The 27552-nt window shown below is 42.9% G+C and overlaps 1 protein-coding gene across 10 annotated transcripts in view; it reads left to right on the top strand.

Moving 5' to 3' along the window:
- LOC118385286 (regulator of G-protein signaling 3-like) overlaps positions 1 to 27552 on the top strand; it is a 249205-nt gene that overhangs the window by 203611 nt on the left and 18042 nt on the right. For 8 of the 10 annotated variants that reach the window (XM_052521181.1, XM_052521182.1, XM_052521184.1 and 5 more), the window contains one exon: positions 20118 to 20188. The exons of the other annotated variants lie outside the window; for them this stretch is intronic. In XM_052521181.1, coding sequence (XP_052377141.1) covers positions 20118 to 20188 — 71 coding nt within the window. The remainder of the gene's footprint in view (positions 1 to 20117; positions 20189 to 27552) is intronic. 10 annotated transcript variants of the gene reach the window in all.

The raw sequence follows: 27552 nt of genomic DNA, 5'->3' as shown, positions 1-27552 counted from the left end.
CCCTCGTCGGTTGTTGGAAAAATGAAGGGTCAGGGGTCTTTTTGTTGTCTGGGCCTTGAGTGTTAATGTCCCGTTTTAGCTTCTCTCTCTAACTCTTTCCGTTTTGATGACCAGTTGGCAAGTCCTGCTAGGATTAGAGCTGATGGATGTGAAGAAGGGGGTTGTGAAGGAATTTAGCTTTCGGGGAGAGAGGCAGGTGTACTGTTGAGAATGGAGCATAAGTCAAGATAGAAGACACATTCATGATGAAGTAGGCCCTGTGTTTTGATGGCTATTGCCGTGGTTACACCTCTGAGACAAATGTTCCAAAAGTCCAACGCAGTGCAATGTTGTTCAAAAACAAGGGTTTGAATTCCATCCTATGAAGCTTTGGCCAAAAGTAGTGCACAACGTAGCGAATAGGGAGCCATTTTGTACTCGGCCACAGTCACAATGGCCACCTCTCTGTATTTATACCCATTCCTGAGTGGTCTAGAAACCGAATTCCAAGAGTTATGTGGCCTGATAACACAGTTCCATGTTCCCCACCTCACCCTGTTCGGCTGAGTGTTAGATACAGCTAATGCAGGACAAATGTACTAAGTGGATTTGGTAGGGATGAGTAGTGGCCTGTGACATATTTACTCTCCAAACCTGCTGCATTATTCTGCAAGGTTAGCGCATGATGCTAGGTTATAAAGACAACAATGGATCCTTGTGTGGTGCTCCACATTGCGTGAATGCCAACCCAGATAGAGATAGATGTAATGGATAACACATGGTCCAAATGCACTTCAGTGTGCTGGGGTAAATATACTGTGAGACGTGAGGATGGACACATTTAGATCTGGGAGAATGCTAGCTACATATATGCATTCACCAAGGGGATGCCGCTTGACTGGCAGGAAGAGTGTAAGATATTTTGGCTCTGACATGAGAGGGGAAAAGCAGGCTCGCAGGGCGACTACAATAGCGGGTCTTCTTAGAAGAGCGATCAAAATGAGGTTGTCACGGGCTTATGAAGGAGTGTCAGAATGTTCTGATGTGGAGGCCTTTCTCTGTAACGTTGGCTGTCTGTCAAAACCTCCCTGCTTTATTGATTTACTGCTCGAATTTCCTAGAGATAATACAGGCCAGAGTTAAACTGGAGGACTCTGTGTGCTTTTGTTTAACCTTTTATATGCCGTTTCATTTGGAAATGGTAGACATTGGCCCTGCGCACTGACAAAGTGTTTTCATTATTTACTGTTCTTCACGACTGCGAAGGTGCCAAATATTATAGCTCTGTAATGCAATAATGCATTTGGCCAGCACTTGCAGAAAATGTTGGTGTGTGTTTGTAACCAAGTGGAAACAACAGAGAGAAAGAGGGAGAGAGAACCAAGTGGAGAGGAGAGAGTGAGTGATTGAGTGAGTGAGGGTGTAGAGAGAGAGAGAGAGGGAGAATCAAGTGGAGAGAGAGAGGGAGAATCAAGTGGAGAGAGGGAGAGAATCAAGTGGAGAGAGAGGGAGAATCAAGTGGAGAGAGGGAGAGAATCAAGTGGAGAGAGGGAGAGAATCAAGTGGAGAGAGGGAGAGAATCAAGTGGAGAGAGGGAGAGAATCAAGTGGAGAGAGGGAGAGAATCAAGTGGAGAGAGGGAGAGAATCAAGTGGAGAGGAGAGAGGGTGAATCAAGTGGAGAGGAGAGAGGGTGAATCAAGTGGAGAGGAGAGAGGGAGAGAATCAAATGGAGAGGAGAGAGGGAGGGATATGTGAGGAATGACAGCTAAAGCCAGTATAGTGTTGGCCTCCACCCAGCCAGCTGTATGTTCTCTAATCTAATCGGAGACTCCCTTTGTTGAACAGCTCAATGTCAAATAAACTATTCAAACTCTTAAGGAGACATTTATTACCATTATATGAATTACTATTCTGAATGCTTAGATTTACATGAGCAATTTAGATACATTCTGTAGGCACTACATACAGTGCATCTGGAAAGTATTCAGACCCCTTGACTTTTCCCACATTTTGTTACATTACAGCCCTATTCTAAAATTAATTAAATCGTCCCCCCCCCTCATCAATCTACGCACAATACCCCATAATGACAAAGCAAAAACAGGTTTTTAGACGTTTTTGCTAATTTATTCTACGTGTTAAATGAAAATGTCACACTTACGTACATAAGTATTCAGATCCTTTAGTCAGTACTTTGTTGAAGCACTTTTGGCAGCGATTACTGCCTCAAGTCTTCTTGGGTATGACACTACAAGCTTGGCACACCTGTATTTGAGGTTCTCCCATCTCCATAGAGGAACTCTGGAGCTCTGTCAGAGTGACCATCGGGTTCTTCGTCACCTCCCTGACCAAGGCCCTTCTCCCCCGATTACTCAGTTTGGCCAGGCGACCAACTCTAGGAAGAGTGTTGGTGGTTCCAAACTTCTTCCATTTAAGAAGGATGGAGGCCATTGTGTTCTTGAGGACCTTCAACGCTGCAGAACTGTTTTGGTACCCTTCCCTAGATCTGTGCCTTGACCAAATCCTGTCTCGGAGCTCTACAGACAATTCTTGGTTTTTGCTCTGACGTGCACTGTCAACTGTTGGTCCTCATGTCGACAGGTGTGTGTCTTTTCAAATCATGTCCAATCAATTGAATTTACCACAGGTGGACTCTAATCAAGTTGTAAAAATATCTCAAGGATGATCAATGGAAACAGGATGCACCTGAGTTAAATTTTGAGTCTCATAGCTAAGGGTCTGAATACTTATGTAAATCTTTATTTTTATTTTTTTATTTTTTATAAATGTGAAAACATTTCTAAAAACCTGTTTTCTCTCTGTCTTTGTGGGGTATTGTGTGTAGATTGATTTATTTGTATTTAAAACTTTAGAAATAAGGCTGTAACGTTACAAAATGTGGATAAAGTCAAGGGGTCTGAATACTTTCCGAATGCACTGTATTTAGAAATGTGATCCAAGATCTTCCAGTGGCAAGTACTGTACACGTGTACACTAGACTTTATCATTACTTTGATTACCCCCCCCTAAACCCCAAAAGAGCACAAAGTAACATAGTTGCAAGGTAATTACTCCCTGAAAGGAAGAAACCTTGAGAGGAACCACTCAGGAGGGGATATGCAGTTGAGGTCGGAAGTTTACATACACCTTAGCCAAATACATTTAAACTCAGTTTTTTACAATTCCTGACATTTAATCCTAATTAAAATTCCCTGTCTTATGTCAGTTAGGATCACCGCTTTCGATTAAGAATGTGAAATGTCAGAATAATAGTAGAGAGAATGATTTATTTCAGCTTTTATTTCTTTCATCACATTCCCAGTGGGTCAGAAGTTACATACTCAATTAGCATTTGGTAGCATTGCTTTTAAATTGTTTAACTTGGGTCAAACGTTTCGGGTAGACTTCCATAAGCTTCCCACAATAAATTGGGTGAATTTTGGCCCATTCCTCCTGACAGAGCTGGTGTAACTGAGTCAGGTTTGTAGGCCTCCTTGCTCGCACACACTTTTTCATTTTTATGCCCACAACATTTCTATGGGATTGAGGTCAGGGCTTGTGATGGCCACTCCAATACCTTGACTTTGTTGCCCATAATTAAGTCATTTTACCACAACTTTGGAAGTATCCTTGGGGTCATTGTCCATTTGGAAGACCCATGCAACAAAGCTTTAACTTCCTGACTGATGTCTTGAGATATGGCTTCAATATATCCACATAATTATCCTCACTCATAATGCCATCTATTTTGTGAAGTGCACCCGTCCCTCCTGCAGTAAAGCACCCCCACAACATAATGTTGCCATCCCCTTGCTTCCTGGTTGGGATGGTGTTCTTTGGCTTGCAAGCCAAACAGTTCTATTTTTATTTCATCAGACCAGAGAACATTTCTCCAAATAGTATGATCTTTGTCCCCATGTGCAGTTGCTACCCGTAGTCTGGCTTTTTTATGGCGGTTTTGGAGCAGTTCCTTGCTGAGCTGCCTTTCAGGTGGTGTCGATATAGGACTCGATATAGGACTCGACCACGGCTGTGTGGTCCCATGGTGTTTATACTTGCGTACTATTGTTTGTACAGATGAATGTGGTATCTACAGGATGAACCAAATTTGTTTTCCTGAGGTCTTGGCTGATTTCTTTTGATTTTCCCATGATGTCAAGCAAAAAGGCACTGAATTTGAAGGTAGGCCTTGAAACACATCCACAGGTACACCTGAAATTGACTCAAATGATGTCAATTAGCCTATCAGAAGCTTCTAATGCCATTACATAATTTTCTGGAATTTTCCAAGCTGGTCAACTTAGTGTATGTAAACTTCTGACCCACTGGAATTGTGATACAGTGAATGATAACGGAAATAATCTGTCTGTAAACAATTGTTGGAAAAATGACTTGTGTCACGCACTAAGTAGACATTTGTGGAGTGGTTGAACAACTAGTTTTAATGAATCCAACCTAAATGTATGTAAACTTCCGACTTCAACTGTGCCTGTCCTATAATATAATCCTTTAAGATCTAGTACCTTGGAGCTGAAGGACAACTTGGGAATCAGTATTAGGCTACCAGGTTATGGATTTTGTCCCAAATGGCACACTATTACCCTGGTGAAGTAGCCATTGTAAACCGCCATTCTGAATGCCTATGCCCATTAGTCTGCAGAATGAAGCCAGGTGGTCTGTCCAAAGGTTCCCAACTCCAACCCTCACCAGGTGGCGGTTCTACCATGTGGACCAGTACACATCCCACTAACCAACCCTCTAGACCTCAACATCAAAGTCACCCCTGCATTTTAGCGCCCTCTCTCTCTCTATAGGCCTCTACAGGATCTCAGTCCTTCAGCCCCTCGGGTCCTACAGACCTATACAGGGGACTTGTATTCTGACATGTATTCTTAAATCCTTGCCACAGTGGCTTGGTTATCGCCAGCTAATGAAGAGAATCCTATTGTTTGTTTTTGTGGCACTGATTATGTGACTGATTCCTCCAACAAGCTCTCACAGTCTCACGAACAGAATTAGACATTCGTGTTTCTCAAATTTCAAATTCAAAGTTGTTCCAAACGTCAAATTTAGAAAGTGTTCAAGGTTAAGTTTAGGCATTGACTCAGAATTGTTATGGTTAGGGTTAAGTTTAGGCATGGACTCCTAATGGTTAAGGTTAGGGCTAAGTTTAGGCATGGACTCCTAATGGTTAAGGTTAGGGTTAAGTTTAGGCATGGACTCCTAATGGTTAAGGTTAGGGTTAAGTTTAGGCATTGACTCCTAATGGTTAAGGTTAGGGTTAAGTTCAGGCATTAACTCCTAATGGTTAAGGTTAGGGTTAAGTTGAGGCATTAACTCCTAATGGTTAAGGTTAGGGTTAAGTTGAGGCATTAACTCCTAATGGTTAAGGTTTGGGTTAAGTTGAGGCATTTTTGTGTTTGATATTAACAAATGATACTCCCTGAACAAAAGAGGACTGTTTGATCCTCCACAAGATAATTATTAGGCTATAGATTACTAGTTACTGTGAGTGCACCAATTTGTAAGTCGCTCTGGATAAGAGCGTCTGCTAAATGACTTAAATGTAAATGTAAATGGTTAGGGTTAAGTTCAGGCATTAACTCCTAATGGTTAAGGTTTGGGATACACTCATCACATATCTGTTTGTTATTTTTATTGCTGGATTCAAACATGCAATGTTTTGCACCATAGGCAGATGCTTATGCCTATCCGCCATCCCCGTCCACAACAAGCCAGCAAAACTGAAACCAACTTGAAGGTAACAGCGCTTGTTATTTTCCCTTAGTTTCCACGTCATCTCCCGACGTCCCCAGACATGGTTGGCTGTGTTACTAACTTGTTTCACGGGTGACCTGCCTGGACTTCTCCACTGCTTTGGCATGCTGTGCTCTTAGCAGCTGCATTGTGAGACAGTGGGAATGGGCTGTGGGAACAGTGTATCTTCACCAATTTAGAGCAAAATGACGCTTGGCACTGATTCAGGAACAGTGTAGAGGAACATTGGTGTGTGGGGATTTGCTTCTAAGGCCTTGTAAAGGGCTTGAGAGCAGAGAGACTGGCAGGGAGAGATGGGCAGTGCACTCAGACATCATCCCAATCATGTTTTATGTGCATAGAGCTTTTTGAAAGCTCTAATGTACTCAACTTAACAATAATGTACTCAACTTAACAGTAACCCAGGCCCAAAGTTCAGATAAGAATTGAAACGTTGACAGGACTGCCATTGCTAAGTGCGGGAGGGATGTTGCTTCTCTGTCCAGCTCCTCTCTTCCCGACAAACCTCTTGTCACTATTTACCTCACTTCCCTCAAAGTGTGTAGTACACAGGCGTAGGTTGGCATACGAGTGTGTGTGGTGACCACAACAGAATGTCCACAACACAGTATCCCTTGACGTCTGGCTGCTGTGAGGAGAAAATCCAGCAGGCCCCATTCTTCACTCTTCATGCAGTGTGTGTGTGTGTGTGTGTGTGTGTGTGTGTGTGTGTGTGTGTGTGTGTGTGTGTGTGTGTGTGTGTGTGTGTGTGTGTGTGTGTGTGTGTGTGTGTGTGTGTGTGTGTGTGTGTGTGTGTGTGTGTAGGTTCATACTGCCTTTTGGGTGCATTAATGGCACCGGTTTGGCAAGTATTGTGAAGAGGGGGATGGGACACACTCACTGTGTCAGTGAACAAGCTGTTCACTTGTTGATAAACACACACTAACTCGGGCACACTTCCATGCAGTCTAGTTTCAAGTTTTACCCAAAGTTGTAAGGTTCGTTGGGGCTGAGGTGAAAGGTGATAATGGTTCATTGCTCCATCCCTCTCAAACGGTCATCGCTCTCTCTCCCTTCTTCTTTTTCTCCCTCTCTCTGTCATTGTCAATCTCTCTCTCTCTCTCTCTCTCTCTCTCTCTCTCTCTCTCTCTCTCTCTCTCTCTCTCTCTCTCTCTCTCTCTCTCTCTCTCTCTCTCTCTCTCTCTCTCTCTCTCTCTCTCTCTCTCTCACCTCTGTCCCCCCTCCACTGCCCACAGTGTCGCTCGTTCTCTCTCTCCCTTCATCATCTCCTTCATTAGTGCCTGTTCTGTAACCTTTGTCCCTTCCTGAGGGGATGTCAGCTAATTCCATCCCTATGTCACCCTGACTCCTGGTGTGGTGTTTGGGGTGTGTTAGACAGCCAGTTGAGGGGTCTTCATCCCCCTCTGTGTGTAGCACTGATCCCACAGAGAGAACACAGCTATGTCCCAAATACTGTAGCACCCTATTCCCTATTTGGTGCACTACTTTTGACCAGAACCCATATGGCTCTATAGGACTATATATGGAATAGAGTGCCATTTGGAGCATGTCCTACAGCACCTTGAATAACAACAGAAAGTGCAGTCATTACAGCCAATAGATCGTATTGATGGCCAAACATTGACAAGTAGTGATCTGTATACTGCACAGTACAACATCCATGTCACATTCTCCATGTCATCTCTTTTGATCCCTTCTCTATCCTTTTACCTCTTACCTGGCCTGTCCACGTTCATGACTCCAACTACCTCATGGAGTACATTACGTCGCCCCAGTTTCATAACTCATCGGAACATAATATGACCATAATTTACCCGCGTTCATGTCTCCATATTTAGCATGGAGGCCAATGGTGACAACCCTGTCTGTTCTAGGGAAGGATAATGTTATGAAACGGTTCACTCACCGTATGCTACTGGTTCACGTCAAGTCACTTACCCAGACCCAAAAATAAGCACATTATTCAGCCCTTATTTTATTTTACAAATCTAATTTCAGGAATACCAATGTTTTAAATAAGGATCATCTTAGGACAAGATTTTAGAAGGATTGGAGAAGCAGCCAAACACTGAACACTGCAGTATGAGGACGGTTGTCACGGTTATATTTTACCAGCTTGAAGAAACATGACTTTCTAAATACCGACATCAGAGATTTCTGGTTATCATCCAAATGCGTTTAGCTTCTCATGGCACTGTAGCGTCTGATGAGGTATTTTACACAGCAAGCCAGAACAAACTTTGAAGCCAAATCGTTGCTGAAGATGATGTTTGTGTCTGCATTTGTCTTGGATTGGTCCTCATTAAAGGTCACTTAAGCCGCAGCACTTTGATATAGTCATAAACAATATTTACAGAGTATTTGACTTCCAGCAGCTTGCATTTTTCACTTTGGTATCTGCACTTGCTTCACAGTACTCAATGAATATAGTCACAAACTAACTTTTGGTTGGAGTTGAGTTGAGGGCATGCTCTAGCCTGGGAATTTAGACTGTTCTGGCTATTCTCTGCCAGTCTGTCACGGATTCCCCTGGAACTTTAATTGCGCACACCTGGCCCCTATTCCCACTGATTGCATTTGTATATATGTTCCCTTTGTTCACCACGGTGCTGTCGATTATTATTACAATGTCTGTTGGTGCGTGGGAGTACCTGTGCTGTGTGTTGTGGGCCGTCGTGCCATTGTGGATTGCGCAGATGATTACGGGTCTCGTCCCGTGTGATAATTAGCGTGCTCTTGTGTTATTTATTCAAGGTACTCCTCGCTCTTTTGTTTGGGTTTCAACCCTGTGTTATTGTTTCGTGTTTGTTTGGTCTCCGTCCCTGTGCCTTTACGCGGCGCGCCGTAACCTGGGCTGAATAAAAACCCTATTACACATTCCTGTGCCTGTCTCCTGACTCTTTGTTAACCAACGTGACTATTCTTCTTTCCTGACATTTTAGTGATATCTTCTCTGGCTTTTAGACAGCAAAGTAGACAGAGTAACTACTGTGTGCTGATGATAAAGACAGAGCAATTTACTGCTCAGATAAGATACCTTTCACTTGGGCTCAGTGCTACTCTGCTTAGTTTGTTTCTTCTACTGAAGAGCAAGATAATGCTGTATTTGAAACGTATAAAAGCTTTGATATTATGTAAATGCAGAAATACTCTTATGATTAAAATGCATGACTATTACATAATGTGTAGGAAATACAACTACAATACGTGGTTATAATATGTAACCTATAAGCCTGCTATAAAGCAATAGTGTTGTTGTGTGACGTGCTCGGTGGTGTTCAGCTCATCTGTGATATATCATGTAGAATAGATAGAGTAAATCATGTGTACATGCACTTTGTTACCTTATGGGGAAACTCATTTCAAAATAGTCCCAGTGTTATCTCATGGAGAGCTAGGTGTTGTGATATGTTGGGTAGGGATCTAACTCGCACACAGCCTCCAGAGAACAGGATCTGGGTGTTGTTTACCTCTGCTGAGAGGTGGAGGATGACCCGCCGTGACCCAGGTATGGGCGCATGTCTGACCCGCATCATTCCCCAGCTGCTCTCTCTCTATATCTCCCTCCTCCCTCCCTCTAATGGAATGCTGTTAACACCACTCCCTCCCCTGCCCCCCTCTTCCCTATTTTCCTGGTACAGCTTTTCACAAACTGCCCTTTGTTTCACTGACAGCTGAACTTCACCTCTGAGATTCCCCTCCGGTTAACAGAGATTAGGTTTGGGGTCAGGTCTTCAGGTCTCCCCTTCCATCTCCCGTGTCTCCCCCTTCCCTCTCTTTTCCCTCTCACTTCACTGTCAAAGGCATTTCTCATCATAGCTGCACTGGCTGTCATGAAGGTCTCACTGCTACCTTTGACAGGGAGACTGGGAATGGAGAAGAATTCCTATAGCTGATAATAGTCAGATGGAAGCATCGCCATCAAAAATGTTTTTTCTTTAAGAATCCTTCAGGAATTTCATCCTTACGGAAAAGGGTGTAATGCAGCTAAGACTTGTGGACTGGAAGGCATGCCAAAGCTGTGGCTGAAAATACGTACCAAGGCTGATCAGTGGTTGGAAAAGCCATTTGGGAACGTCAATAATGTTGGGGCAGATGACTCGCGTGGCTTTTTGGAGTCTAAGGAAGCCTAGTTGGTCTATGTGAAGTGAACCACATTGTTTCACAACATCCTATACACCACAGGAAGTTCTTACTCAAGACAGGAAGAAGCCATCTCCTGCATCCCACTCTTCAAAGTGGGAGACACTCTAGACCCAAGCTTTTACAGACCTATATCTATCCTACCTTGCATTTCTAAGGTCTTCGAAAGCCAAGATAACAAACAGATCACCGACCATTTCGAATCCCAACGTACCTTCTCCGCTATGCAATCTGGTTTCTGAGCTGGTCATGGGTGCACCTCATCCACACTTAAGGTCCTAAACGATATCATAACTGCCATCGATAAAAGACAATACTGTGCAGCTGTATTCATCGACCTGGCCAAGGCTTTCGACTCTGTCAATCACCACATTCTTATCGACATACTCAACAGCCTTGGTTTCTCAAATGACTGCCTCGCCTGGTTCACCAACTACTCCTCAGACAGAGTTCAGTGTGTCAAATCAGAGGGCCTGTTGTCCGGCCCTCTGGCAGTCTCTATGGGAGTGCCACAGGGTTCAATTCTCGGGCCGACTCTTTTCTCTGTATACATCAATGATGTCGCTCTTGCTGCTGGTGTTTCTCTGATCCACCTCTAAGCAGATGACACCATTCCCTATACTTCTGGCCCTTCTTTGGACACTAACCTCCAGTCGATCTTCAGTGCCATTACAACTCTCCTTCCGTGGCCTCCAACTGCTCTTCACTTATGCTGTCAAACTTACTCTCGTAAAACTGACTATCCTACCGATCCTTGACTTTGGCAATATCATTTATAAAATAGCCTCCAACACTTTACTCAGCAAATTGGATGCAGTCTATCACAGTGCCATCCGTTTTGTCACCAAAGCCCCATATACTACCCACCACTGCGACCGGTATGCTCTCGTTGGCTGGCCCTCGCTTCATATTTGTCGCCAAACCCACTGGCTCCAGATCATCTACAAGTCTTTGCTAGGTAAAGCCCCGCCTTATCTCAGCTCACTGGTCACCATAGCAGCACTCACCCATAGCAAGTGCTCCAGCAGGTATATTTCACTGGTCACGCCCAAAGCCTATTCCTTCTTTGGCCGCCTTTCCTTCCAGTTCTCTGCTGCCAATGACTGGAGCGAATTGCAAAAATCCCTGAAGCTGGAGACTCATATCTCCCTCACTAACTTTAAGCATCAGCTGTCAGAGCAGCTCACAGATCACTGCACCTGTACATAGCCCATCTGTAAATATCCCATCCAACTACCTCATCCCCATATTGTTATTTATTTATTTATTTATTGTCCTTTGCACCCCAGTATCTCTACTTGCACATTCATCTTCTGCACATCTATCACTCCAGTGTTTAATTGCTAGATTGTAATTACTTCACCACTATGGCCTATTTTTTTCGCTACCTCCCTAATCTTACCTCATTTACACACAATGTATATAGATGTTTTCCTAATTTGCTATTGACTGTATGTTTGTTTATTCCATGTGTAACTCTGTGTTGTTGTTTGTGTCACACTGCTTTGCTTTATCTTGGCCAGGTCGCAGTTGTACATGAGAACTTGTTCTCAACTGGCCTACCTGGTTAAATAAAGGTTAAATAAATACAATTTAAATAACAGCAGGATGAGACTGAGGGGGGTCAGATGAAAAATAATACACGCACACACCCCCATACACACACAAGCAGGCATGCACACACACACACACACACACACAGACACACACACACAGACACACACAAACAGGCATACACACACACACACACACACACACACACACACACACACACACACACACACACACACACACACACACACACACACACACACACACACACACACACACACACACACACACACACACACAGCAGGCATGCACACACACACACAAACAAAGGATATGGGGCTGTACTTATTGTGCATGATAGCATCCTATTGATTTTTTCTTCACTTAGAGTGAGGAGTGGCTTGTTGTGTTTCCTGTCAGTGGTGCATTGAGGTCATCATCAAAGACACACACTGGTTGATAGTGTGAGACTGTATTGGACTTTTCTGAATGTGTATGTGTGTGTGTGCGTTTGTGTATCAACGTGTGTGCGTGTGTGTGTTTGTATCAATTTGTGTGCCCGCGAGACACTGACAATATCTCCATCTTTCTTGCCCTGTCCTCTTCTTCACCATTGGGTGTTGAGTGACATCTGAAGGGGCTTTCTGACTAACAATGGAATGTCTTAGGGGGAGAAAATCTACAGTTACACACGGAACACAATAGGAAACATTCACCCTGTAACAGTTACATACAGCTCTGTCTGAACCAACTCTGTTTTAGAATGTTGTTCTAGGAAGCGGTGCCAGGCACAAGGACTGAGCACTAACCCTGGACACTTAAACATTATTCCATTAACGATACTAAAGAAATTACAATTGAACAATGTACGCCAGGAATGTGCTATCAAGCCAGTGATGTCAAAGGACTCGCATTAAACAAAGGAACAAGTCCGAAAGTCGGCCATGTTGAAAGGAAAGTTGAAACTTGCCTTTATGTTGTAAACGAACTTACGCTTCAACTTTCTCCTGTCTTTACCTCATCCAACAATGGACTCAAACTTTGATATTGGGTTGCATTTGAGAATTTTCACTCATCGAGGTTAGCTTTATGTTTAACCTCCGTCCCGGAAAACCTCTTATTGTCCTCCATTAGGCCTGTTTTTATTTTTTCCCCCACTTTTTTTGTCCATTCTTCACCAAGCCCCATTGTTGGTTCCATGCCCCCAGGAGAGAACACAGCCTTGTACTATGCTTTCTGTCCTACCCTGTCCCCCCCATTCTCCTCTCCTCCTCGGTCCCCCCCTCTCCCCACCAGACTACACAACGTCAGGAAACGGGGTCTAAAGGGATCACACAGACCGGCTCTAATGGAACGAGGGAAAGAAAGAAAGCAGGCCTGAAGGAAAGAAGGAAAAGGCTGGACATTTTGTCCAAAAGTTAATAGTCAAGTTGATTTTTTGGTGGAGGAGAGAGAGGGGACGCATGATTAAGGCCAGGGCAGCAGGAGTGAACTGCTGAACGGAGATTGTGTATACAAGGACTAACAGACTGGGGGCCAACCCTTGACCTTGAGAGCTTTACTCTAGGCTGTTTTTTGTTTGAATTGATTACGGTGTTTTTAGCAGCAGTGGTTAGTGTATGTGTGAATTAAGTTGTTTTTTGGGGGGTGGTTTTACAGAATGTTTGAGTGTGTTTTTGGTTTGTGTGCACTATACACTGAGAGTACAAAATATTAAGAACACCTTCCTAATATTGAGTTGCACAGCTTCAATTCACCGGGGCATGGAGTCTACAACGTGTCGAAAGCATTTCACAGAGAAGCTGGCCCACGTTGATTCCGATGCTTCACATAGTTAGATGTCCTTTGAGTAGTGGACCATTCTTGATACACACGGGAAACTGTTGAGCGGGAAAAGCCCGGCAGTGTTACCGTTTTAAACCGGTGCGCCTGGCACCTTGTTTTTCCCATTCACCCTCTGAATGGCACACGTACACAATTCATGTGTTAATTGTCTCAAGACTTAGAAATCCTTCTTTAACCTGTCTCTTCCCCTTCATCTACACTGATTGAAGTGGATTTAACAAGTGACATCAACGAGGGATCATAGCTTTCACCTGGATTCACCTGGTCAGTCTATGTCATGGAAAAATCAGGTGTTCTTAATGTGTATTTCTGTGGTAGTGTTTGTATGTGCTGTATGTGTGAATATGTACCGTATTTGTGTAGTGTTTATTTGAGTATGTGAGTGAGTGAATGTGTGTGTTCTCCTTCTCTCTGTCTACTCATGCCATATCCCAGCTCTCTGTTATCAGGGAACAGCAGGCCAGTGGTGTGACTGCCAGCTGATGTTGTGAACCACAACAACCCTCACTGAGTGCCATGTCACATCGTGGATAAATAGATTGTGTGTGTGTGTGTGTGTGTGTGTGTGTGTGTGTGTGTGTGTGTGTGTGTGTGTGTGTGTGTGTGTGTGTGTGTGTGTGTGTGTGTGTGTGTGTGTGTGTGTGTGTGTGTGTGTGTGTGTGTGTGTGTGTGTGTGTGTGTGATCGATCAACCCCCCATCACCCCACACCATCATCCCTCCTCCACTCTGAGCCCCTTGGCCTGGGAGTGTACATTGGCAGGCCCACTTGTGTCTCTCCTCAGTGGAGCATGTGAGAGAGTGTTCCTGCTGTGGACCACTGCTATATAGCCATTGGGGCGCAGGGCTATATATACAATGCATTCGGAAAGTATTCAGACACCTTGATATTTCTACATTTTGTTAAATTACAGCCTTATTCTAAAATGTATTATGTTCATTATTACCTCTTAAATCTACAAACAATACCCTATAATGACAAAGCAAAAACAGGTTTTTAGAAATGTTAGCAAATGTTTTAAAAATAAAAGACGGAAATATCACATATACATATGTTTTCATACCCTTTACTCAGTATTTGTTGAAGCACCTTTGGCAGAGATTACAGCCTTGAATCCTCTTTGGTATGGCGCTACAAGCTTGGCACGCCTGTATTTGGAGAGTTTCTCCCATTCTTCTCTGCATATCCTCTCAAGCTCTGTCAGGTTGGATGGGGAGCGTCTCTGCACAGCTATTTTCAGGTCTCTCCAGAGATCGGGTTCAAGTCCGGGCTCTGGCTGGGCCACTCGAGGACATTCGGAGACTTGTCCCGAAGCCACCGCTGCGTTGTCTTGGCTGTGTGCCATGTCCTGTTGGAAGGTGAACCTTCGCCCCAGTCTGTTATCATGAGTGCTCCGGAGCAGGTTTTGATTAAGGATCTTTCTGTACTTTGTTCCAGTCATCTTTCCCTCGATCCTGACGAGTCTCCCAGTCTCTGCTGCTGAAAAACATCCCCACAGCATGATGCTGCCACCACCATGCTTCACCGTAAGGGTGTCTTTTGGCAAACACCAAGCGGGCTACTTCCATCTGGCCACTCTACCATAAAGGCCTGATTGGTGGAGTGCTGCAGAGAGGGTTGTCATTCTGGAATGTTCTCCCATCTCCTCAGAGGAACTCTGGAGCCCTGTCAGAGTAACAGTTGGGTTCTTGGTCACCTCCCTGACCAAGGCCCTTCTCCCCCGATTGCTCAGTTCTGTCGGGTGGCCAGCTCTAGGAAGAGTCTTGGTGGTTCCAAACATCTTCCATTTAAGAATGATGGAGACCACTGTGTTCATGGGGACCCACAATGCTGCAGAACTTGTTTGGTACCCTTCCCAAGTCTGTCCCTCCCCAAAATCCTGTCTCGGAGCTATGGACAATTCCTTTGACAATTCCTTTGACCTCATGGCTTGGTTTTTGTTCTGACATGCACTGTCAACTGTGGGACCTTATATTGACAGGTGTGTGCTTTTCAAAATCATGTCCAATCAATTGAATTTACCATAGGTTGTCTCCAATCAAGTTGAAAAAACATTTAAGGATGATCAATGGACACATGATGCACCAGAGCTCAATTTCGAGTCTCATAGCAAAGGGTCTGAATACTTATGTAAATAAGGTAATTCTTTTTTCTTTTTTTTATACATTTGCTAAAAAAATGTGCTTTGTCATTATGGGGTATTGTATGTAGGCTGATGAGAATTTTATTATTTGTTCATGAAAAAAAATGTAATTCCATTTTATAACAGGTCTGTAACATAACAAAATGTTTTTAAAAAGTCAAGGGGTCTGAATACTTCCTGGATGCACTGTAGCCTGGATCTAACCCTTTTGTTGTTCCTCTGGTCTGAGGAAACGGCTATCCCACTGTGTGAGGAGCTGGAACATGGATTGTCAGGGAACCATGCAGCTCGAAAATAGTTATTTGAAATATTTTACTTTCTTGCATTCACAAATGCAATACACCAAATTAAAGCTTAACTTCTTGTTCATCTAAAGGCTTTACAGCAAAAGCACACCATATGGTTAGGTCAGAGCCTAGTCAAAAACGATACTTAAGAAAAAGAACATACAGCCATTTTCCAGCCAAAGAGAGGAGTCACAAAAAGCAGAAATAGAGATAAAATGAATCACTAACCTTTGATGATCTTCATCAGATGGCACTCATAGGACTTCATGTTACAGAATACATGTATGTTTTGTTCGATAAAGTTCATATTTATATACAAAAATCTCAGTTTACATTGGCGAGTTATGTTCAGTAATGTTGTAACTCGATAACATCCGGCGAATTTGCAGAGAGCCACATCAATTTACAGAAATACTCATCATAAACTTTGATAAAAGTGTTATGCACAGAATTAAATATATACTTCTCCTTAAAACTTGTTTTGGCTGGGGGCAGTATTGAGTAGCTTGGACAAATAAGGTGCCCAGAGTAAACTGTCTGCCACTCAGGCCCAGTTGCTATTTTTTTTATTTAAATTTTTACCTTTATTTAACCAGGCAAGTCAGTTAAGAACACATTCTTATTTTCAATGTTCAATGCTAATATATGCATATTTCAATGCTTTCAATGCTAATATATGCATATTATTCGATTTTGCTAGAAAACACTCTGAAGTTTCTAAAACTGTTTGAATGATGTCTGTGAGTATAACAGAACTCATATGGCAGGCAAAGACCTGAGAAAAAATCTACCCAGGAAGTAGGAAATCTGAGGTTTGTAGTTTTTCAACTCATTCCCTGTCGAATGCACAGTGTCTATGGGGTCAAATTGCACTTCCTAAGGCATCCACTAGATGTCAACTGTCTTTAGAACCTTGTTTGATGCTTCCCGAGATGAAGTCGAGGGCCGGCAAACCGTGCCAATAGATCCTCCGAACACCGACTTCAAGGGCATTATCACTTTTATACAACAGGTTACCGACACATTCAAAAAATGATTAACCTATTTTCATAAAAAACATTATTTTGATGAGTTTACTCACACTATTTCATCCTTCCACTAGTTGTAACACAAATCTAAGGTAGCTACCCAAGCCAGTTGGTTCTTTGCTCTATTGGTAAATGTAATGTTCCCAGAGCCGCAACCCAGTTAAGTCTTTTTGTTCTGTACCTACGCCAGTCATTGGTTCTAAATGTTCCATTGTCATTCTGGCTTACAACGTTCTTGCTTGCTAGCTAGCTTACAGTCACGTCAAACAGTACAGCCAGAATAAGAGCAGTAGCTGCATTTGCATTTGTTGAAGCTGTTTTCTAGTGACATTTATTTGGAGACATCCATAACAGTGAGTTAATGATTTTGCCTTGCATAGAAAATGTGCTCTCTCGTCGGGACACTGTTGTTCAGAGGAGCTAGCCAACAACACAGCTAACACAATGCATTTTGTTTTGTTTGACCTGTTGTCATTTCTTTGTATATATCCATAAAAATGATGCCAGCTGATTCATGATTTCAACTTGCTGAGAAAAGCTGTCTGCCTGTCTGTTTCGTCTCGACTCCCAAAACGTTGATTACTATGGGACAGCTGGAGATCGAATGTCAATATTGAAACCATGTTGCAACTGTCGGAGAGACAGACAGCAAGGTTCATACAAATCTCCGCTGTTGAAAACCAAATGCCACTCTAAAGGAAATGTGAGATAATGTGGATATACATTTTTTTAAATTGCCTGGCTGGGCTAATGAGGCAGTGGATTGTGCAGTGAGATGGAACAGAGTAAATAGGCATTTCAATGTCCTAGCTTTAGCCGGTGGTAACTTGTGGAATAGAGACCGGCTGGAATGTGGTTTTAACCAATCAGAATCCAGGATTCGACCCACCCATTGTATAACATGCACTATCTCATCACTTAATCAAATTGTTCTACCTGTATTTGAACACCTATATTTTCACGGTTACTTTATAACCTCAGAATATCTTCTCATAGTATTATTATGTAGTGGGTATTAAGGTAATACCTAGGTACGTACAAAACAGGTTGTACAGTATCTTAGGTTTCAACATGCTATTGTATTCACTCTGTCTAGGAATTCAGTCAGTAAGTAGTTCTAGGTTATGTTGCCATGTTCCTCCTATAAGAAACGACACGCCTTCACGGTGGAAATGACCACCCTGAACTTGGTCTACATCACGTAACCAGATGCAATCTTACATTACGTGAAAAATTAGTCTTTATCAACAGAGTACAGGAAGTTTGGAAAATCTGAAATCCTCGTCCTTATTATCGGCAATGGTCATGTTACAAAAACCTACATGTGTGTTTGTAGTAGGGAACCCATAAACATTCCCTTTTAAGACATAGATTAGAAGGCAGCCAATGTGTTCCTGTTGGTCGTAATGGATCTTAATGGCAGTTGGAGGGTTGTTTCAAAGCGTCACGTGAGCCTGGCATTGAGTGCTTTATGGGTTCAAGGGGCTTGCAACATGAGGACCATGCCTTGCATTGACTTCCTCCCCATGGCTGGAACCTCATCGTGTGTCTTAATTTGGGGCTCCCTACGAAAGGCTATAGCAGTGTGTGTGTGTGTGTGTGTGTGTGTGCGTGTGCGTGCGTGTGTGTGAGACAGACAGACAGACAGAGACAGACAGGTGTAGGCAAAAGCAGACCGTGTTTTCCTGTTTCCATGGTCAATAAAATAGAGTTGTGACCTCTGGATTAACTAGTCCTACAGTAAACCCTGGGAGTAAAGAGCAGGAGGCCTGGGTCGGTGTGACTCCCCCCCCTTGTCCTCTCTGGTTTCTGGGGGAAAGCCTGGCAAATGGCTCCCTGGGGTCTGGGGCACCCTGGTTCTCATGTTTCCCCGCTAAGATTAGACACTTCATTTTGATGTTGCTGCTGACCCTACTGACCTAATGGGGGATCTGGTAGTTGCACTGTTCTCAGGTTTCCCTATAGTAGATGAGTAGTGTGTGTGTGTGTGTGTGTGTGTGTGTGTGTGTGTGTGTGTGTGTGTGTGTGTGTGTGTGTGTGTGTGTGTGTGTGTGTGTGTGTGTGTGTGTGTGTGTGTGTGTGTGTGTGTGTGTGTGTGTGTGTGTGTGTGTGTGTGTGTGTGTGTGTGTGTGTGTCAGTCCTGAGCTTCTGTGGCTTGGAGGAGACAGGCGGCTGCTAATGACCTACACACACATACTGTAGCTACAGTAACACTGACACTAAGACTGTTGTACATTATACAGCTGTTCCTCATTTGTATGTAGTCATGCATTAGCTCAGAGAATATTTTGTCCTTGTGTCGTTTTCCATTTTAGCACTGAGCATTGATCTTTAGATGCCAATTTACAGAAGCTGTTTGCTTACTGTTTCAGTGTATTGATTTGGTCTGCATCCTAGTAGCTCTACGTTCAGTCACACCTTCAGCAGTGCAATGGGAACATCTACTCTGTGGTGGAAACAGTGGGCCAGACAACTGATTATGTGTGCCTCAAACTGGGACTTGTTGAATAGGTGTCCACTTCCAGTAATATGGGTAGGAGGTGTTACAGTTTCAGTTTGACTTTGATTATGTTTTAAGATGGCACTGACCTCAACTATGTACACAGCACATGTTTAATGTCTGTGAACTCCTTGCCAACTGTTGATACAATAACACAATGAAGTGCTTTTTTAGGCCTTGTCCCATGTTATGTTATTCTCATATGTCACTTTGAGACTCAGGCAGGGATATAAACTATACTGTGTACCTAATGTATCGGGAAATGGTTGCCCAGGAGACCATTGCCAAGAAAAACACTTATTGTTTCAGTGCAATAACAGTCGCACACACGCACACACGCACACACACATTGTGTATGGTGATCTGTGCCCAGACTTCTGCTCAGGTTCAAAGTGTGTTCTCACAACACAATGGGCATTTTTCTACACACTCATGTGTGTGTCCCTAACATGCTGAAGTCTAGCCCTCCTCCACTCCTCCCCCTCTGTCCTTTCTTAGCCAATCAGAGATAGAGGGTCTTTGGAAGTGTAATGTGACACTGAGGCCTAGGCTTAATAGGGGCCAGGGCTGTGTCACACACATACACACACGCGTGCACACACACGCACACGCACAGAGAGACCAGGAGGAGGTGGCAGTATGTACTGGGATGCTGTTGAGGATTAGCCAGAGCGGCGGCAGGCTATGTGTGTTACGGACAGGACTACACTCTACCTCCAACACACTGCATACTTTAGCCAAGGAACTCACAGCAGAGACTAGACTCGAGGGACTAGGGTCCGTGTGAGGATCTAGGGATCCATCTGTGTTGTGACTGAGGAGACTAGATGATGCAGTGTGTGCTCTCCCTTCTCTCACTTCAGCTCAGTGCCGGATCCCCATGCAGCTGTGAAGTTGGCCCCGAAGGGTCCAAGAAGAAGAAATCCAAGAACCTGTAAGTAACCAAACAACCTTTGATTGACTGTTTCCTGTCTTTGGTTTTCTGTCTCCCTTTCTCTGTAGTTGAAAATGAGGAATGTCTTTGTGTGGTCAATGGGAAATCTCATGTCATTTGATCAAACTAGCATTAATAATGCTGCTTTATAGAGTTTTCCTATTTGACGTGAGCAGGATACCTGAACATGGTTGAATAAGAGAATGTCCCAAAAATTGGGGACCCTGAATTAAACTCTGAATACAATTTTGAAATAGTTGTAGTTCTATTAACCTTTATAAGCCAAAGACAAAGTAGTGTGGTGTAACCCACTTTTTTCCTCTTATACGTGGATTTCCCTGCTGTATACAGTACAGTGTCACCTCACATTAATGCCATTATCCTTAATGCTATTGCCTCATGGCTATCAGACACAGCTCAAGCCACAAGCCCAGGCGTGCCATCCACTCTACCATAGACTGTTAAAGCAGGTGTCAGATCCACTGTTGAATGCTAATGTTTTGAATAAGCCTATGAGGGTATGTTAAGAGGTGTGTGGTCATTGAGACAGTGAATGGCTATTGAGTCTGATTGAGCAGATTGGCGGATTGGGAGTCTTAACCAAAAGAAATCCCTGGCCTGAAGGGATTGTGAATGCATTGCACCATGGAGTGGAGAGGGAAAATGAACTGCATCAATGGCAGATGAGATCCATTCACTTCCTGAGGTGTTAGATGGTGTGTGCGTGAGTGTGTCAATTGTGCATATTGTGAAATTAGCGTGTGTGTGTGTGTGTGGTGTCAAATTAGTGTTTTGTGAAATGTGTGTGTGTGTGTGTTGTAGACCTGGATTCATATACTACAGTATTTCAAATATCTCAATTACTTTCACATACATTTGAAGTGTTTATTTGTATTTTTTATTTTTATGTATCCGTTATTTTACCAGGTAAGTTGACTGAGAACACGTTCTCATTTGCAGCAACGACCTGAGGAATAGTTACAGGGGAGAGGAGGGGGAGGAATGAGCCAATTGTAAACTGGGGATTATTAGGTGACCGTGATGGTTTGAAGGCCAGATTGGGAATTTAGCATTCAGATATATTTGATTGTATTTTGAAATACATTTGGGAAGTATTTGAAAATACTCAAATACACATAGTCAAATACACTCCAATGCACTTAACACATATATTTGAAACTATGTAGAACTTCAATTAAATGCTGAGTCTCAAATTTAAATTCAGCAAATAAATGTCTGTTTCTAATAAACACGAGGTCTAAATGAATTGTTGGTGAGGTTACCATGAATTGCTTAATGTTTAATTTGTTCCGTTAAATAATTCAGTAATACATATATTTTTTTTTACAGCTATCATCTGTTTTTATCGCCAGTAAGAAACTGCAGGCTGTTGAGAACATATAACATGTACACAGACATGCATACTGATGCCACACACTCACAAACACATCCACTTTCACACTCACCACATGCGCTGCTGCTAGTCACTTTACCCCTACCTATATGTACAGTACATAAACTCAGACAAAAAAGAAACACCCATTTTTCAGGACCCTGCCTTTCAAAGATAATTCGTTAAATTCCAACTAACTTCACAGATCTTCATTATAAAGGGTTTAAACACTGTTTCCCATGCTTGTTCAATGAACCTTAAACAATTAATGGACACGCACCTGTGGAACGGCCGTTAAGACACTAACAGCTTACAGACGGTAGGCAATTAAGGTCACAGTTATGAAAACTTAGAGGCCTTTCTGCTGACTTTGAAAAACACCAAAAGAAAGATGCCCAGGGTCCCTGCTCATCTGCGTGAACGTGCCTTAGGCATTCTGCAAGGAGGCATGAGGACTGCAGATGTGGCAAGGGCAATAAATTGCCATGTCCGTACTGTGAGACGCCTAAGACAGCGCTATAGGGAGACAGGACGGACAGCTGATCGTCCTCGCAGTGGCAGACCACGTGTAACAACACCTGCACAGGATCGGTACATCTGAACATCACACCTGCGGGACAGGTACAGGATGGCAACAACAACTGCCCGAGTTACACCAGGAACGCACAATCCCTCCATCAGTGCTCAGACTGTCCGCAATAGGCTGAGAGAGCCTGTACTGAGGGTTTTTAGGGCTGTTGTAAGACAGGTCCTCACAAGACATCACAGGCAACAACGTCGCCATGCTAGACAGGACTGGCAAAAAGTGCTTTTTACTGACGAGTCGCGGTTTTGTCTCATCAGGGGTGATTGTCAGATTTGCGTTTATCGTCGAAGGAATGAGCGCTACACCGAGGCCTGTACTCTGGAGCGGGATCAATTTGGAGGTGGAGGGTCCTTCATGGTCTGGGGCGGTGTGTCACAGCATCATCGAACTGAGCTTGTTGTCATTGCATTCAATCTCAACGCTGTGCGTTACAGGGAAGACATCCTCCCCCCTGACATCACCATCCAGCATAACAATGCCATCAGCCATATTGCTCGTTCTATGCGTGAATTCCTGCAAGACAGGAATGTCAGTGTTCTGCCATGGCCAGCGAAGAGCCCGGATCTCAATCCCATTGAGCACGTCTGGGACCTGTTGGATCGGAGGGTGAGGGCTAGGGCCATTCCCCTCAGAAATGTCTGGGAACTTGCAATCCCAGAACAAAAGCAAAGGACCTTGTGAAGATGCTGGAGGAAGCAGGTACAAAAGTATCTATATCCACAGTAAAAACCAGTCCTATATCGACATGACCTGAAAAGGCCGCTCAGCAAGGATGAAGCCACTGCTCAAAAACCGCCACAAAAAAAGCCAGACTACGGTTTTCAACTGCACATGGGGACAAAAATCGTACTTTTTGGAGAAATGTCATCTGGTCTGATGAAACAAAAATAGAACTGTTTGGCCATAATGACCATTGTTATGTTTGGAGGAAATAGGGGGAGGCTTGCAAGCTAAAGAACACCATCCCAACCATGAAACACGGGGGTTGCAGCATCATGTTGTGGGGGAGCTTTGCTGCAGGAGGGACTGGTGCTCTTCACAAAAGAAATGGCATCATGAGAGAGGAAAATTATGCGGAAATATTGAAGCAACATTTTAAGACATCAGTCAGATCAGTCCAAATGGACAATGACCGCAAGCACACTTCCAAGGTTGTGGCAAAATGGCTTAAGGTCAACAAAGTCAAGGTACTGGAGTGGCCATCACAAAGCCCTGACCTCAATCCTATAGAAAATTTGTGGGCAGAACTGAAAAAGCGTGTGGGAGCAAGGAGGCCTACAAACCTGACTCAGTTGCACCAGCTCTGTCAGGAGGAATGGGCCAAAATTCACCCAACATATTGTGGGAAGGTTGTGGAAGTCTACCCGAAACATTTGACTCAAGTTAAACAATTTAAAGGCAATGCTACCAAATACTAATTGAGTGTATGTAAACTTCTGACCCACTGGGAATGTGATGAAAGAAATAAAAGCTGAAATAAATAATTGTCTCTACTATTATTCTGACATTTCACATTCTTAAAATAAATTGGTGATCCTGACTTAAGACAGGGAATCTTTACTAGGATTAAATGTCAGGAGGTGTGATAAACTGAGTTTAAATGTATCTGGCTAAGGTGTATGTAAACTTCCGACTTCAACTGCATGCAAATAGTCAAATAAAAGTACTTGTTTTTGGCTGTGTATTTGAAATACCAGATACAGTATCTGAACCCAGGTCTGGTTTGGTGAAGGAGGGGATTCCTTCGACGTTGTAGCCTCACTGATTAATACGGCTGTTGATTGAGCTTCATTCACACTATTTCATGAAGATGATCGGAGAATTCGCAGCCAGGAGACAATACCCTCTTAATATATGCTTATCCTGATAGCTGATAGCTATTCAGAAAATCAACAAATGCATAATCATTAAGTTAATACAATATATATATATATATATATATATATATATATATACAGTGTATATATATATATATATCTATATATATATATATATATATATATACACACACATATATACACACACCTTTATCTGAATGTAAACTCTTTGTCAAGTATTGGCTAATATCATTAGCATATAAAGTTTTATATATATATATATATATATATATATATATATATATATATATATATATATATATATATATATATATATACAGTGCCTTGCGAAAGTATTCGGCCCCCTTGAACTTTGCGACCTTTTGCCACATTTCAGGCTTCAAACATAAAGATATAAAACTGTATTTTTTTGTGAAGAATCAACAACAAGTGGGACACAATCATGAAGTGGAACGACATTTATTGGATATTTCAAACTTTTTTAACAAATCAAAAACTGAAAAATTGGGCGTGCAAAATTATTCAGCCCCCTTAAGTTAATACTTTGTAGCGCCACCTTTTGCTGCGATTACAGCTGTAAGTCGCTTGGGGTATGTCTCTATCAGTTCTGCACATCGAGAGACTGACATTTTATACCATTACTCCTTGCAAAACAGCTCGAGCTCAGTGAGGTTGGATGGAGAGCATTTGTGAACAGCAGTTTTCAGTTCTTTCCACAGATTCTCGATTGGATTCAGGTCTGGACTTTGACTTGACCATTCTAACACCTGGATATGTTTATTTTTGAACCATTCCATTGTAGATTTTGCTTTATGTTTGGGATCATTGTCTTGTTGGAAGACAAATCTCCGTCCCAGTCTCAGGTCTTTTGCAGACTCCATCAGGTTTTCTTCCAGAATGGTCCTGTATTTGGCTCCATCCATCTTCCCATCAATTTTAACCATCTTCCCTGTCCCTGCTGAAGAAAAGCAGGCCCAAACCATGATGCTGCCACCACCATGTTTGACAGTGGGGATGACGTGTTCAGGGTGATGAGCTGTGTTGCTTTTACGCCAAACATAACGTTTTGCATTGTTGCCAAAAAGTTCAATTTTGGTTTCATCTGACCAGAGCACCTTCTTCCACATGTTTGGTGTGTCTCCCAGGTGGCTTGTGGCAAACTTTAAACAACACTTTTTATGGATATCTTTAAGAAATGGCTTTCTTCTTGCCACTCTTCCATAAAGGCCAGATTTGTGCAATATACGACTGATTGTTGTCCTATGGACAGAGTCTCCCACCTCAGCTGTAGATCTCTGCAGTTCATCCAGAGTGATCATGGGCCTCTTGGCTGCATCTCTGATCAGTCTTCTCCTTGTATGAGCTGAAAGTTTAGAGGGACGGCCAGGTCTTGGTAGATTTGCAGTGGTCTGATACTCCTTCCATTTCAATATTATCGCTTGCACAGTGCTCCTTGGGATGTTTAAAGCTTGGGAAATCTTTTTGTATCCAAACCCGACTTTAAACTTCTTCACAACAGTATCTCGGACCTGCCTGGTGTGTTCCTTGTTCTTCATGATGCTCTCTGCGCTTTTAACGGACCTCTGAGACTATCACAGTGCAGGTGCATTTATACAGAGACTTGATTACACACAGGTGGATTGTATTTATCATCATTAGTCATTTAGGTCAACATTGGATCATTCAGAGATCCTCACTGAACTTCTGGAGAGAGTTTGCTGCACTGAAAGTAAAGGGGCTGAATAATTTTGCACGCCCAATTTTTCAGTTTTTGATTTGTTAAAAAAGTTTGCAATATCCAATAAATGTCGTTCCCCTTCATGATTGTGTCCCACTTGTTGTTGATTCTTCACAAAAAAATACAGTTTTATATCTTTATGTTGGAAGCCTGAAATGTGGCAAAAGGTCGCAAAGTTCAAGGGGGCCGAATACTTTGGCAAGGCACTGTATATGTATATAACTTTACATGCTAATGATATTAGCCACTACTTGACAAAGAGTTTACATTCAGATAAAGGTGACACCCCTAGGCCATGGGATGGTTCACCTGTCATGAACCACTCCCCCCTCACAATGGTATCACCCACCACTGTTTGATTGCCCCAGGATAGTATGTTTATACAGCTGAGGGTCTGAAAATGTCAAATGTGCAGGTGTTGAGAGGCATGTACCACACCTCCTATGAGCGAGTGAGTAAGCGAGACTGTGACACTAAGGTGTCTGTTAACAAGTCGTTAAACTCTTCCTCCAGTCTCCTTTTAACTTCATTTAATCTAATTTACTCAACAAAAGGCACATCTCAATAGGTGATCTAGGTCCTTTCCTATTTTGTTCCCCTATTGCTCCTCTATTGTTCCTCAAGAAATGACATCACATTTGACCATCAGACCAACCTTGAATGCCCTTCTCCTTTAAGCATTCAGTTGTGTCTAAAAAAACACTACTTTTTTTTACCCTTTAGTATGTGTACTTTACTATATTTATACTTTGGATATCACTTTTCAACAGAAACATTTAACAAATCACTGGACTAAGTCTTTAAGTGTGACAGTACATGTTGAGTAGACATCTGTTGCTATCTACTCTAATAGGGGTTTCCCATAAGCAGTTTTCTGTCTAGCCTCAAATGAGCCAAACATGACTGACCTAACTCCAATATGTGTCTGCAATACCTACACCTACTCAACATTCACTCATCAACCAATCTTCATACTCTGATGAGGACACATAACCAGAAGCCCTATGACTAACACACACACACACACACACACACACACACACACACACACACACACACACACACACACACACACACACACACACACACACACACACACACACACACACACACACACACACACACACACACACACACACACACACAGAGCTCTAATATCTTGTAGCTAACTGCTCATCCATCTCCCCAGTGATACAATACCTCTGAATGCTATCTCAGGAATCTGAACCTCTCTCCGGCTTGAAACCCCAGTCTATTCACTGTGAGAAGGAGCTCCGGGGAAATGAAATGTGACACACCAGATGTGGGGAACAATCATGTATGCAACCACTTACACCATCAAGCATATGTGGGTTACAGTGCAGCCGGTTAGAGGAATGTAGCTGTAAGTTGTTGCTTTTGAGTCATTTCACAAAAGCATTAGGGAGGATATTTCCAAAACTGGGAATTGACGTGTAGAAGGGTTGGATTGTTTGGATAGGGAAGTGTTTTCTTGAGGATATTTGCATTCATATATCTGACATGTATACAGTTAGTGGTGTCAGAGGAAGGCCCTAAAAATAGTCAAAGACCCCAGCCTCCCCAGTCATAGATCCTTCTATCTACTACAGCGTGGCAGGCGGTACCGGAGCGCCAAGTCTAGGATCAAAAGGCTTCTCCACAGTTTTTACCTTGAAGCAATAAGACTCCTGAACAAGTAATCAAAAGCTACCCGGACTATTTACATTGGGTAGCCCCCCAACCCCTCTTTTATACTGCTGATACTCTCTGTTTACCATATATGCAGTCACTTTAACTATACATTCATGT

Source organism: Oncorhynchus keta, chromosome 6 (assembly GCF_023373465.1).
Source record: "Oncorhynchus keta strain PuntledgeMale-10-30-2019 chromosome 6, Oket_V2, whole genome shotgun sequence".
In the NCBI taxonomy this organism is placed as follows: Eukaryota; Metazoa; Chordata; class Actinopteri; order Salmoniformes; family Salmonidae; genus Oncorhynchus; species Oncorhynchus keta.
This window is presented reverse-complemented; position numbering and strand designations above follow the sequence as displayed.